The 13,485-nt window shown below is 44.8% G+C and overlaps 1 protein-coding gene across 5 annotated transcripts; it reads left to right on the top strand.

The window, feature by feature from the left end:
• The first annotated feature begins 1,002 nt into the window (after nt 1-1,002).
• On the top strand, nt 1,003-12,792 carry UPK1B (uroplakin 1B). 5 transcript variants are annotated; one of them, XM_053970263.1, is made up of 9 exons: nt 4,296-4,427; nt 5,221-5,302; nt 6,284-6,371; nt 6,899-7,099; nt 8,618-8,692; nt 9,412-9,522; nt 9,807-9,986; nt 10,774-10,857; nt 11,452-12,792. In XM_053970263.1, exons 3-9 carry the CDS (start codon nt 6,303-6,305, stop codon nt 11,500-11,502), a joined length of 771 nt encoding a protein of 256 aa, XP_053826238.1. In that variant the 5' UTR covers nt 4,296-4,427; nt 5,221-5,302; nt 6,284-6,302; the 3' UTR covers nt 11,503-12,792. The 5 variants fall into 5 exon arrangements, with proteins under 5 accessions (XP_053826235.1, XP_053826237.1, XP_053826238.1 ...); XM_053970260.1 differs by lacking the exons at nt 4,296-4,427; nt 5,221-5,302 and adding an exon at nt 1,003-1,066; XM_053970262.1 differs by lacking the exons at nt 4,296-4,427; nt 5,221-5,302 and adding an exon at nt 1,174-1,240.
• Nucleotides 12,793-13,485: the final 693 nt, after the last annotated feature.

A 13,485-nucleotide genomic window follows, 5' to 3' on the forward strand; every position in this document is an offset into this window, starting at 1 on the left:
TTGTCTACAAGTACCAAGGGATCCATAAGACTTTAGAACCATTGCTCACTAATTTCACACAAAATATTTGCTGGGATGATCATCGATAGGACATATACATGTTATTGTTTGTGCTTGTTTTTTGACTTGTGAGGGGCTCTAACATCATGAAACTCCCATTACTCTTCCCAAGCCTGTTATTTATTTGGCTGGTTTTTGCATCAGCAGATGAAGAGCAACAAGTACAACCACCTGTGTTTTTGCCAGAGACATGTTCAAGGCACCAGTAATGTGAATCTTGACTTTTAGCAACCTTGTGCTGGAATGAGGATGGGAGGGGAAGGTGAGAGACATTCCTTTTCTGTTGTGTTCCTCAGCCTTAGCTTTTCTCAGTTCATCACAGGACAATTAATATATATATCTGTTCTTGATTTTGCTCCGTCTTAATAGGACTGACTGCATGAAAAATCCAGACTGCCCGAGGAAATGGAATATTCTTCCCACTTCTCATGTTGACAGTGTCCTGCAGAGTAGCCAACACTTACACTTTTATTTTCCAAAAAAAATCCCAAGCTGAATAAAACTAAAATGGATCCAACCCAAACCACTGGATCTTTCCTGTGCTACATAATTAAATGAAAACCTTAAAATTAATTTACTTTCTTTTTCTATTCAGTGCATTCTTCTTATACCTATGTTCAAACAGTGATCCAGCAATCCTTGTATATTTACGTCCTTCCAACTTGCCCATCCTCTTTAAAGTTCAAGTACCTCATATGAGTGACTCACTCATCCACCCTTTTGAGAGTATAAGAATAGAAATTCTTTAAAGCTTTGTGTTTTCAGCACAACGGCATTCCGATATGATCTAAGAATCACAGAGACACCCTTTGGTCCCAGGAGGACTGGGGAACAGGTTTGGCTAGAAAAAAAAAGTTTTCTCATGTGATGGGCACCCCACCAATCACACAGCACGCTCCTCAGCAAACTGGGTTCTTTAAAGAGCACCAGAGGTGGGAGAAAGGGGCCTTTTCAGCTCTGCAGGTGGGTTGGGATTTCTGCTGGGAAGCATCAGAAGAAGAGAGTGGTGAGTGCCTTGCTTTGGTCATGGTCTTCCTTTTAAAGAAGCATGTGAGCCAGAAGTGTCTATTAGGAGAAAAGACAGCTCTTAAGTTTAATGTTTTTTTATTTTAGTCCCTGGACTGTGTTTGGCATGTGGGAGTCTGGTACCTGGATACGGTTAACTGCATGAAATTATTAAGTATTTCATTTTTCTTACCTCAGGCTGTGTCTTCTCTATGGCTATTTTAATTTGTTTCGTATTTTTTCTCCTAAAGACTGGGGAGAAGGGAATGGAAAAAATAAATCTGTTGTAAATCTGAGTGTAAAAAAAAAAAAAAAAGAAAGAAAAATTGTTGTAGAGGAAGATGAATCTTGTAGTTCCCCCTCACTTGTGAAAACAGGAAATTTTAAAAAACCTGCTTGTTTTGGCTGTGCTGAATTAATAAAGGAGGGAGGAAAAAACCTACCTCCCAGCTCTACTTACAAGGTAATTATGCTTGATGATGATTTGCCAGCCACACCACTGTTCACACAGGCTTCATTTCATAGCAAACTCTTTGAAAGGAAACTTAATTAGTCTGTGACCCCTACTTGATGCTGATGTTTTTGCTTTATTTTTCTCCTTTGGTAGCACAAAATAACTGTCTGCCTCTTCCATTTCTGAGTGTGGTTGACTCCTAACACACAAGCAGTTTTCTGTCAGAAGTGGAGCACTGGAGAAAGTCCAGGAGGGCAGGAGGAGTGCGTGAGTTTGTGTCCACTGGAGATGTTTGCTTTAAAATAAGTAAACAAACGATGAACTGACATTTGTAAAACATTCGGCTTCTTACAGTGGAGTTCAAGCGATTCATCATTAACATATTAAATTACTTCCTCTTAAAAACTATGTAATTCTCAAGGTGTCCCAAGCACTTGGAAAATACCTCATTTTTAAGCCCCTTAGGGGGTAAATTTTCTATCATAACCAATTAAAAAAAAACCCCAAAAGTAAGTTTATTGCTGATGCATCAGGGTCCACAGGAGGTCTGGGTGTGGGCAGGTCTGTGGCTCACAGAGCTTCCCATGGCACTGGCACTGGCCTTGGCACAGCACCTCCGGCAGCGGTTCCACCTGGATGACTTCCCTCCATCAGCACCCCAGGGCTAGCCCGGGCATCTTGCTCCTGCCTGTAGAGACATGCTTTCCAGCTGGGTTTGGACAGGAGGGGTGGTGCCCAGGCTTCTGCCCCGCAGTGCTGTGCAGGCAGGGACCAGGATTCTGCTGCTGAGCAGCCGGGTTTGCTCAGCTGCGCTCGAGTTGTGCAGAGCCCTTCAGCCAAGATGGGCAGAGCCCGTGAGTCATAAAACAAACACATCCTTTGTCTCTGCCTCCTTGCACAGGGGCGTGAGAATGCAACGCCCTGAGCAGGGACACTGAGGGAAAGGGAGGTAGCAAGGGGTGATGTGAAGCCGCTGCAAGCTTCCACCACCATGCTGAGAAACCTCCAGGAGCAGGGTGTAAAGCCAGTGATGCTCACAAGGATGTTTTGGGACGTCCCTTTGTCACAGTGCTTGACAACTAGCACAAAACGCAAGGCAATCAAAATGCCACCTAGTTCTGTGTTGGGCAATGCCAAATGAATTCTTACCCATTGGCTTTTTTGGCTAGAGATGGAGTAGAGCTAGGCTAAGAAGGGGGAGTTCATTTGTAAGCCACTGAAATCCTGTCTCAGCCTATAGAAACGGAGTGTGGAGGCTTCAAAAGATTGACCAGTGCAATGTGTGTGAGGGGTGCACAACACACCCCAAATCCTATTTGAATCCAGGAAATGTTGCCAGAAGAGTGTCCTTTCAAAGCCTGCGTGAGGTTATCACCTAAAATACAGGGGCAGAAACCAACCTCTGCAAAAGGAGCTTCCTTTTCAACTCCCACAGTTGTGCTAAGGATCTCAGAAGTACTGAGAGTAAAGGAAGCAAGGGGAGGTCAAGAAAGCTTCAAGGGCATGGAAATAATAGATTGTCTGCAGCTTGTGGGGTACCAGGGGGAGGCAAGGCTACCACCTCTTCTAGGCTCTGGCAGGCTCAGCTGGGCCCCCATGAGTGTAAAGAGTGTTTTGGGGGTGTGAGGGGAGAGGAGAGGGGAGAAGTTACAACCAGTGGCACTGGTTGTGACCAGAGTGTCAGGGAGAGTAAGAAGTATGTGCCTCAGGAGGGACGCGGGGGTTTTTGGTACAATGAGAGCAACAGACACCTTTCCAAAGCTGTTTAGAGCATGGAGCAATGCACTGCCATGTGGCAGTGATAATTGAATACCTCAAACGTAGATAGATCACAACTAAATTGCAAGGTTTCTAGGATGTGCTGAGGAACACCAGGTCAAGGTTTAAATTCCAGGACCTGTCTGCTTTCTTATGTGGAAATTTTGGATAATGGTTGCAGCTGAAGTCCAGTTTCCTCAGGGGTTTCCCTGAAGCCCCAGGAAACTGCATTTGGGTCATAAAACTAATTTTAACAAGCCCAAGAAGAAAGCTTCCCTACCTCCAAATGCATTTGTGTCCACAGCCAGAGGCTGCTGGCAGCTGTGTCTCTGGGGGTTGGGAGGAGGGCTGCCCACCACTGTCACACCTGGGGGTGCCTGTGAGTTGCCTCTGTGCACAGCCTACCTCGGGCATGCCAGCCAAGTTTGCCTCATGCCTCTGTAGTCGTGCGCCTGTGCCTAGTGCTGTGCAACCTGCTCTTGATAAACACAGCACACCTCTGAGGCATGAGGAAAAGCTCCCAGTCTCCCACAGCTTCTCCTGTGGGACATGTTGGAGGATTGGCTCTCCAGCTGCCCAGCTGTTGTCATGGCCTTGGAACACCTGCCTGGTCTCTCATTGCTGATGGTGATACTGGACCACCTGCAAGCGAGAAGAGGTCAGACAAGGGGTTGACCCATGTGGCACAGGTTAATAAAGTGGACACCAGGAAATGAACTCTGTTGGCACCAATCGCTTGGAGGCAGAGGGATAATTCATAGAAATATGGCAACAATGGGGTTTTTAGGTCTAGAGTAAATCCTTTTTCCCCTCCCTTTTCCTCTTCCTGGTCTCTCTGCTTCCCTCTGCACTGCAATCCCATTGAATTTAGTTAAGGTACTGGAGAACCTTAGGTTGTCTGGAAACTTGTCATTTTCCACATGATACCTGTGGTGGTGACTGTGTCCAGCTTTCCTCACAATCATAGTAGCCCACTGGAGGTGGGCATACCCCAAGAGAAGGTACTTGCTTTCTCCAGATAATGTGACTGCAATAATATCTGCCCAAGGGGTGACAGGAGTGAGCCAGCTTCTGCCTGCCAAGGAGGAGAAGAAAACCAGCTTGTGAAGAGGCAAGAGCTTGTGCTGGATGGACAGCCCATGTACAAGTTGTGAGTGCTGTTGTTACACGGAACAGGGTAACACACTCAACCTTGCTTTATACACTGCAACTGGAGCAGACCCACTTTTCCATGTAGCAGTCAGAGTTAAAGAGCCTGTGTTCAAGCAGGAAAGAGTTCTTTGCTTTTGGACTGCTGCCTGGCTTGTGATGTCCCTTAGATGGCAATAACTAAAGGGTTTTTTAACCTGTCTGGACTTTGCAGCACACAGGTCCATAGGCTAGGCAGTGGTCTGTCCAGCTCTCAGAAAAGTGGGAGACCAGGATTCTTAGGGTTGGCAGACTCTGCAGTGTTGTGTTATAGAACACATGGCTGAACATTGCTCAGACTCAGATTTGACCTGCAAGACAGACCCTGGAAACTATGGCTTGTCAGGAAGTTTGGCAGGGACAGAGATCCAGGTTGACCTCATGAGCCTGCCATTTTCAAATACAGAGCCATACAGTTTCATGTATACTGGGTCTGGCCTCCAAACACCTGTCTGGGACTAAAAAGTCTTCTCAACTTAAAAGTAATGGCCACATATTATTTAAAAATTCCTACACATGCTATTACACAGAAATACTTAGGCACTGCCGATATAATGGTGAGAGCACTGGAGCTGTCTGCATGCCTAACCCTCAAACCAGTGCAGAAAGAGTGGTAGGAAGTGCTTGGTTCTCATCTGACACTGCTGGAAGTCCTGCATACCCCAAAAAGGGCAGCTGCTGAGGAGGCAGGAGGTGGCATTGTTAGAGAGGTCTCACAATGCTCTGTTCCTCAGAAAGCTCCCCTTCATTGACAGCTTCGTCTGCTCATATTTCCCAACATCTTCTTTGAAGAATCGTGAAGTCAGTGGCCCCAGCAAAAGAGACGCACAAGCGCAGGTATTCAGGCAGAAGAAGGACATTCAAGCAGTTTTTCCTGTTGTCTGCTCAAGCTGGGCTTGCTGCAACCTTTTCTTCCTGGTTTATGTTTTCTTAACCACCTGGTAAATACAGTTGTCTCAGGGTTGGATTTTTTAACCCTTATCCTCTCCATGCACACGTGCTCCATCCCTTAGAAACAAAAACTAGGTGTCCGAGCTTCCTTCTCCAAGAGGTCCCACACCTCCGACTGATGCCTTTATGCTGCTCTCTCTAGAAGGGGATTAATTTAATGCAGGGCATCTTACTCTAGACTGCAGGATATAGCACTCTCAGGAATTTGGTAGGAATGCTACTTGGCCTGGCTCCCATGAGCCAGCTGCAACCTGAGCTGCCCCTTCCCTCCTTCTCTTCCTCCCTCACATCTAACCTGGGGGACTCAGCTCCCATTTCCAGCAGGGGTGGGAGATGGGGCTACTCGTAGCAAAGCCCTGTGCTGTAGGTGTGTGTGGGATACAGCCAGAGCACCGTGGTTGCCAGTTCAGTCTCATGGTGGTGCTGGTCAAAATGGCCAAGGATAGCATGCCCTGGAGTAACACTGGCTCTTTTGGAATAGGGGTAAGGTGAGGTGAGGGTGCTGAACTTGTCCCCTCTCCATCCAGATGTAGCTGGTATTTCTGACCAGGTAGAAATGACACACCATGAGCTGAGGTTGTTGTGATTGCTGTTGTGAGGATGAAAATCCTCATCAAAAGGGAGCTGAAGACACCAGCTGTTCCCAAAGTGGTCCCAGTCTTCTGTAGCTTAAGTATCAGGGAGAATTTGAGTCAGCAGATTAACACTGGGGAGGTCTCCTCTGAAACTACTATAAAGCAAGGGATGGGAGGTGTACAGACAGGCTGGCAGGTTCTGTCTATCCTTCTCCTCATGGATAATTTGTGTTTCTGAGTGAAGCATATTGTACTGGTGATTTAATTGAAGACTATATTTGTTGTTTCCTAGGTTGCATGAAGAATTAAAGATGGCAAAAAGTGATGATTGCGTACACATCTTGCAGGGTCTGTTAGTCTTTGGGAATGTGGTCATTGGGGTAAGTGAAGTGGAACAAGTATGGGTGGAGGCTTCCTTCCAGTATGGCACGTCTTAAAACAGCAGTTTTCCCTCTTCACTTGTGAAGTCCACATTTACATGGCCCAGTAAAGCATGAGAGAAGAGGATAAGGAGAGCTGTCCTAGGTGATTAATTGGGTAGGAAAGGGACAGCAGGGGCAGATCCACAATACCAAGATGGGTGCTAGGGGAAAAGCCTTAGAACTGACAGAAGGAGCAGACCAACATTTTTCCAGGCACCTCCCTCCATGTAGTCATGGAATGGTTCTGTTCATTCTTTCTTAACATCCTCAAGTCCTAGGCCTGACCTCTCAGATCAAGGCTGGGTGAGATTTGTCTGCAATTCTTCTGTGAAGTCCCAATACAAAAGACTGTAGAACTGGGCAGAGGGAGTTGGGTAGCTCCCATTTGGCAGGAAGTTGAATTAAAGGAAAGCAGTCTACACCTGTTTCTGTCTTTGCTGTTTCTTTGGGGAACCTTGAACTAATGGGTTTCTTGTGCTTCCCAGATGTGTGGCATTGCCCTGACAGCAGAGTGTATCTACGTTGTGGCTAGCTCCCATGGTCTTTACCCTCTGCTGAAAGCCACAGAAAACGGTGACATCTACGCTGCTGCCTGGATTGGCATTTTTGTTGGCCTTGCGCTCTTTGCCCTGTCTATCCTTGGTATCATTGGAGTCATTAAGGCCAGCAGGACCTTGCTGCTGGTGGTAAGTGTAGCAAAATTTGCCTTCCTACTGGTGCCAAACTGAACAAAAGCTGCCTTAGTGTCCCTGGTCACCTTGGAAATCAACCAATGAGCAAAGACAGCTTTTATACTGATAAGGAGCCAAAGCTTTCTCTTGGTCATGGCTGTGGTGTCCCAGAAAGTAACTCCTGTGAAGACTTATGCACAAGAAACTCCCAAACCAGGCTGAGGGAATAAATGGAGGTAGCCACAGTGAAGGTTTGACTGGTTTGACCCTGACCTTACCCTGAAGCAATGCAGGAGCACTTGTGCAATCATATATAGCTGGGGTGTGGTTTAGATCCTTGTTTCTCCCCACCCCTTACTGCTTTTCAGCTGTCATACACTATTCCATTTAGGAGCTGATAAATAACTTCTTAATTAAATAACTTAATAAATAACTTCTGTACAAGGCATTAGTAAGTGTCAGGATATCAAATACGGGTGCAATGAAGAACATAAGACATCAGCAGGAAGGCAGAAATTACAGGGATGGGGACAGAGGTTTGGATAAGTCGAAGACAATGTTAAGATGTGGACAAATCTCTGTACAATGTCTTACTTAGCCATTTAGTGTGGCAGTGGCAAAACTTAACTGGTGATTGAGTTAACGAAGGGTAAAGATGAAAACTCTGAAATGAGCTCTCTTGTGGGGTTGCAGGGTGTCTCTTATAGACAAGAGGCATTCAGAGAGCTGAACTCTTGGGCCAGGGAATATGCCAGCAAACAGCTGAGGAAACAGAATTACCTTAACTCAGAGTTTTGGTGTCTTGGCTGAATCCCAAGGCTCTGGTTTTATGAGAGGGTACAAGGGACAGAAGCTGGGGTAAGTAGTAAAAAAAAATGCTTTAAATCAGAGAAGAACATTATAAAATGCGGGAGGAGGAATAGATACATGAGAACTCCAAAGAAAATATGGAAAATGTCAAAGGGATTATGCTGGAAAGGGAAAAGAAAGAGTGAAAGACACTATGATAGGTGACCCTTGTAATGTTTCCATGAAGGATCTTTCCTCACAATGTAGGAGTGTTCAGGAAATATGATGATGAAAAATCAAGGGGATCTGAATGATGCCCTAAACTGCACCTTCCCTTTCCCCAAAGTATAATCTCTCCTGCTAGGAGTGAGCAGCTTCCTGCTGAACAGCTAATAGCTGGTAAGTAGAAGTGAAAGGAGGACACATGACACAAACATAGGCTGCCAATGACACACAACAAAGAAAAGGACAAAGTATTTTCTGTGGAGGCAGGGTAGTCTTAATGCCATGAGGTTCTGATGAAATCTTGTCTGCGAGATGGAGAACAATTCCAGTCATTCACCTTCAAGAAAGCAGATTGCAAATTGGAACAAGCACTGCGAAGGGGTATGAGAACATTCAGGCTGGGTGAGAGGGAATACAATAGCCTGGCCACCTTTGCATCAAGCAGGGTTTCCAGCTTAATCTTGAAAAAAATGCTGAACTGTTTCACCAAAAACTAATTCTGCTCTCTTTCTCCCACAGTACATCATTCTGATGCTCATCACTTTTGCATTTGAAATGGCTTCTTGCATCACAGCAGCAACTCAGCAAGACTCAGTGAGTGTTTCTTTTCTCATGTATATTTCTAACTTTGCTGGGAAACACAAGTTCTAGGGCACACAGTCGCCCTGTTCAGCATAGTAAATATGATAATACAGTGTAAACTCACAGGACTACTGCTGAGCAGAAGACAACCCCACAAGGAAAAACTCCAACATCATTATTCTAATCAAAGAAATAACTTTGTTCTTTCAAACATAGTTTTGTTATTTTTAACATTTTAAAATGTTTAACACCTTGTAGTTAAGGAAATAATAGCATGGGTTAGTTGAATCATCAATACAGTGTTTTGCCTTTCAGCTACCAAGTGATTAATCTATCATACACAGAGAAGACAAATCTTCAGCATTGCCCCAGGCAGTGTTACTGGTGAGGGGAAGATTACATGGATTATTGGAGATGCTGTGGGGAGGGAAATTATTTGTGGTGCTTTAGTTCCAACATACCAATTGCAATCCATAGCTTCTGCACAGCTCTTGTGGTATACATCCAGTAGTGCCTGCTTGAGATCTTCATCTTTGTTGCCCCTGCTCCTCAAATCCTGCTCTTTATTCTCATGTGTAAAACCAGAGGACATTCCTGTTCTCCAGCAGGACTCTGAAACAAGAAAACAAATCCTCCCCAAATAACCCTATTTGCTTTACATGACCACTTATTTACATAGTTTCTGCATTCTTCTCTGTTGGTTTTTTTTTTGTTTTTTTTTTTCTCTGTAGCTCACTCCAGAATTCTTCCTGAAGCAAATGCTGGACAGATATCAGAAGTCAGATCCAGCCAATAACAGTGAAAATGAGGTCACAAAGACATGGGATGAACTCATGCGTCAGGTAATAACACTGAAAAGTCACTAATTACTAAATGCTCTCCAAGCCTGGAATTTCAAGTCCTCCTTGGGGCTGCTGGATAATAAAGAGGATGGCATCTGCCTTGAACCTTAAAGAAAGTTCTGACACATTCCCCCTTTAGCTCGTTTATCATACAGCAAACTGTCAAAGGCAGGCACTTCAAAAATCTCTCCCATAAATCTGTGATGAATGCCTAATCGGCGTCCTGACATGTGCAGGGCTGTGACTTGGGCCCACAAAGACCCTTCCCTTCTCTGTCCCTGCAGAACCACTGCTGTGGGGTGAAGGGCCCCTCCGACTGGCAGGACTACACATCTGCCTTCCGCTCCACGCACAGCGACGCTGACTACCCCTGGCCACGGACGTGCTGCGTACTGGATGCAAAAGGGCTTCCTGTCAACCTTGATGGCTGCAAACTTGGAGTGTCTGGCTACTATAACAGCAATGTAAGATCATCTCTGCTTTTTCCAGTTAGCATACATCAGTCAAAATGCCTTGCTTGAAGGGAAAGAAACCATGAATAGCCTTTCTCCTTCACTGTAAGCTACAGGTGTTCCAAAGCTTTCTGGAGGACCAGAAATGCTTGTAGAGTTCTGGCCATGTTGCTGAACACAGAACAGGAATTTTTTTTAGGATAAAGTCTTTCGTGATGGAGAGAGAAATCTCCCAAGCCACTGGTATGAAATGACATCTCTAACATGTAGATGGACATTAGCTAAATCAAACTTAGCCCAAAGATCAGAGTATACAATATGAGTAGGCAAATCAGCAGTTCTACTCCTCAAGGAAGAACTTTTCAGTAGATCATCATGTCCTACTCACTAGGTTGCTGGATCATGAGCATTAGCTTCTGCACTAGCTTGCATTTCTAGAAGGCATTCAAGCTTCCAAATTTTCTTAATGCTTCTTGATTCTGGAGGTCAATTCTGTGTCAACTGTGTTTGGTTATCTAAGTGTACTTGGCAAGTGGATGGCACAGAAAGTTGTCTTTGAAGTGTTTGAGATGGGTCTACTTTGTATTTGGAGCCAGAAACAGGTAGGTTATCAATAAGCAAGTTGTCAATAAGCAGTGTAGCTCTGGCTTGGTTTTTTGAGACCCTCTGAGCTACCCAAATTTCAGTAGGAGAGGAGCATGCCACCATGCCACCTCATTCTCTCTCGGGGGTGGATACATTTGTCACCTTGCAGTGCAGGCTCATTGCTGGTGTTGAGTCATTGCCGGCTGTCTTTCAGGGTTGTTACGATGCTATTTCTGGGCCAGTGAACGCACATGCCTGGGGTGTTGCCTGGTTTGGCTTTGCCATCCTCTGCTGGACTGTAAGTACTTAATATTTGCCTTTATTTCCTCTTCTCTTGCTATTCCACACCCAGTTGGGTGGAGGTAGATGACAGGACTGACGCATTTAAAATTTCCATAGATTATCGTCATTCATTCATCACAAATCTGCCTGTAGCCTGCTCCACTAAGGGCTACATTTACAAGTTCCCCTCCATTCTTCCAGAGGGGGGAACTAGGTGGCTTTCCAGCCTGCTGTGACCTGCTGCCATCTCAGCAATACAACACAGCAAACACAGCTTGCAGATGCTTCTTTGTGGAGGGTATTGGATCATCATGATAGATAATTGAGCTTGTAGTTCGAAGATTTTGTATGAGTGTATTCAGTACTCAGAGTTCAGCAGCTTCACACAGTGAGCAGAGTGATACAGTCAAATAGTTATAGCTGCACATATCATCTTTCTTTACTGTGTAGTTTCTGTGCAGAAAAAAAACTTTAAGATCTCTGCCTGAACAGGCTTTACTTTTCAAGAATTTCTTTTACTATCTCCTACCAGTAGGACTAAATGAAGCTGGGGGAGGGGTGGAGAGCAGGAAATGGGGGGCAGAGAAACTTAATAGTGTTGTCATTTCAGTTCTGTGTCCTCCTTGGCACCATGTTCTACTGGAGTGGAATTGAATACTGAAGGCCTGGTGTCCTCAGTGCTGTCCTGAAGAGCCATGTGAAACTGCATTTGTTTGTCTCCCACTCCATTCTCCTCAGGCCATGGAGGATGTGAAGTTTTCCCACTACCTCTGCCATATATACTTTTGCCCCTCCAAAAACTTGATGCAATGAACTGATGACTGCAGGAAAGAATCTTCTTGTCCCTGCTTTGCCCCTTGTTCTGCAGCCTTAATGCCTCCTGGCTGAAGCACAATCCTTCTTTCACTGTGCAAGAAATCCTGGAGCATAAGATGAGAAAAAAATGTGGTCTGCTTTGTTCTCTGATGACATCAGAAAAGAAAATGTCCATATATACTTGGTCTAGAAAAATGTCTCTCTAAAATTAGTTTGAATTTAAATTATAATGCTTCAGCAAGCGTTATGTGAGCAGAAGTGTAACCTCCTGTGACCAGCAAGGACAGATGCTGCAAGGGAAAAGACTCAGAATATATATATATATCTAATATATTCCACTGATCAACTTCTCTTGCTGGTCTCTGTCACCGTTGCCTTAGAATAAGGCAAATTCTCTGAGCATTTAAGTGTGGCAGCAATAAAAACATGTCACAGGTAAAAAGTCTGTTGCTAGTCAAGCCCAATAAAAGGCTAGCTCACTCCTCAGCAATATGCTGCCTATATGCAAGCCTACCTCCTGTCACTGATGAAACTACTGCATGTGCTCCTACCTTCAGAAGTGCCAGTCCAGGAAAAGCTCCACTTGCTAACAAGCAACGCCTTCAAAAATGCTGTTATGTATTTCGCACAAGATTTCGTACATCTATGGGCTAGGATTTGTGCAGAATACAAGGGGTTCTGTGCTGTAATCGCCTTTGCAAAACGTCTCATGCTCCTGGTTTATTGTGCTTCTTGCTTTAGCTACCTGTGTGTAAATGGTCACACCCCCTGTGTCATTCCCCTTCCACATCCCTGGATCAGGTAGGACAAAAGGCAAATAATAGCAGTGAGTAATTCTTGTGAAAAAATGCAAGCAAGGAGCTAACTGAACCAAACCCAGTCCTCGCATCAGAGCATGCAGTTGTCACTCAGTTCAATAAAGGCTGTTTACTTTGGCCCAGACTGAGCTGGTGTCTTTCCTAGTGAATGCTTCAGTAGTTAAATGTATTGTCAGAAATGTGCTCCTCTGTAGGGTGTTTTAAGGTGAAGTCTCTTTCAAAGATGTACCGGTTCAGGTCCTGATGCTTGCCATCTGCCTTGGTTCTTTGTTTTTGTATATTCACCAAAATACTAATTAAAAAGAAGTGGAAGTGAATTTTTTCTCTTATTCAAGATTGTGTCTTTGGGAAGGGTAAGTAATAAAGGTCTGCGTCTGGGACATGTGGGGCAGTTCAATGAGAGGCTTTACAATCCTGTAACAGAGATGCTAAAGCACCAAGATGCAGTGTGCTACAGAAACTCAGCAGCCAAATAGTTCTTTGCCAGAGTGCTGGGGGAGAGGAGGAGGCAGATATAAGGCTGAAGAGCTTGAGGAAGAAATGGGTCCCTGCAACACAGAAGTTTCCTGTATGACTGTGCCTTCAGAACTGACAATCCTCATGGATCAGCCACTCCCCTGGTTCAGTGGTGTGGTGACTGTCTTGGAAACTCGGGACTCTGAAAAATTCCATAAGGAAATTAGTCTTCAGCACTTTTGTTGTGAGACTTGAGTCATGGATTGACCATGCAGACTGTGTGTGTCAGTGGTTAAGGTTTGGTTTTCAAGGGGGTGAGGGGGAGGTTTGGTGACAGTGATGCCTTAGGTTTAGCTTTTATATTTTCCAGATTCTGTAGTGCTTTAGTGTGTAGTTCTGAGCTTCATATTAAGGGATAATAAGCTCTCTTCACAGTATAGCTAGACAAAACAATTCCTTTCTAGCTTGCAACCAAGGAAAACAGACCCAAATTTAAGGCTCAAGAGCATAAACAATGTGGACTGAAGAGAGAAAAAAAAAAGAAGGCTGGGGCT

Source organism: Vidua macroura, chromosome 2 (genome assembly GCF_024509145.1).
Source record: "Vidua macroura isolate BioBank_ID:100142 chromosome 2, ASM2450914v1, whole genome shotgun sequence".
In the NCBI taxonomy this organism is placed as follows: domain Eukaryota; kingdom Metazoa; phylum Chordata; class Aves; order Passeriformes; family Viduidae; genus Vidua; species Vidua macroura.

Excerpts from the sequence above, each read along its gene's own strand:
- UPK1B (XM_053970259.1), top strand. Across the intron at positions 9,523-9,806 it reads GGGATGAACTCATGCGTCAG|AACCACTGCTGTGGGGTGAA; the intron begins GTAATAACACTG and ends CTGTCCCTGCAG. Across the intron at positions 9,987-10,773 it reads CTGGCTACTATAACAGCAAT|GGTTGTTACGATGCTATTTC; the intron begins GTAAGATCATCT and ends GCTGTCTTTCAG.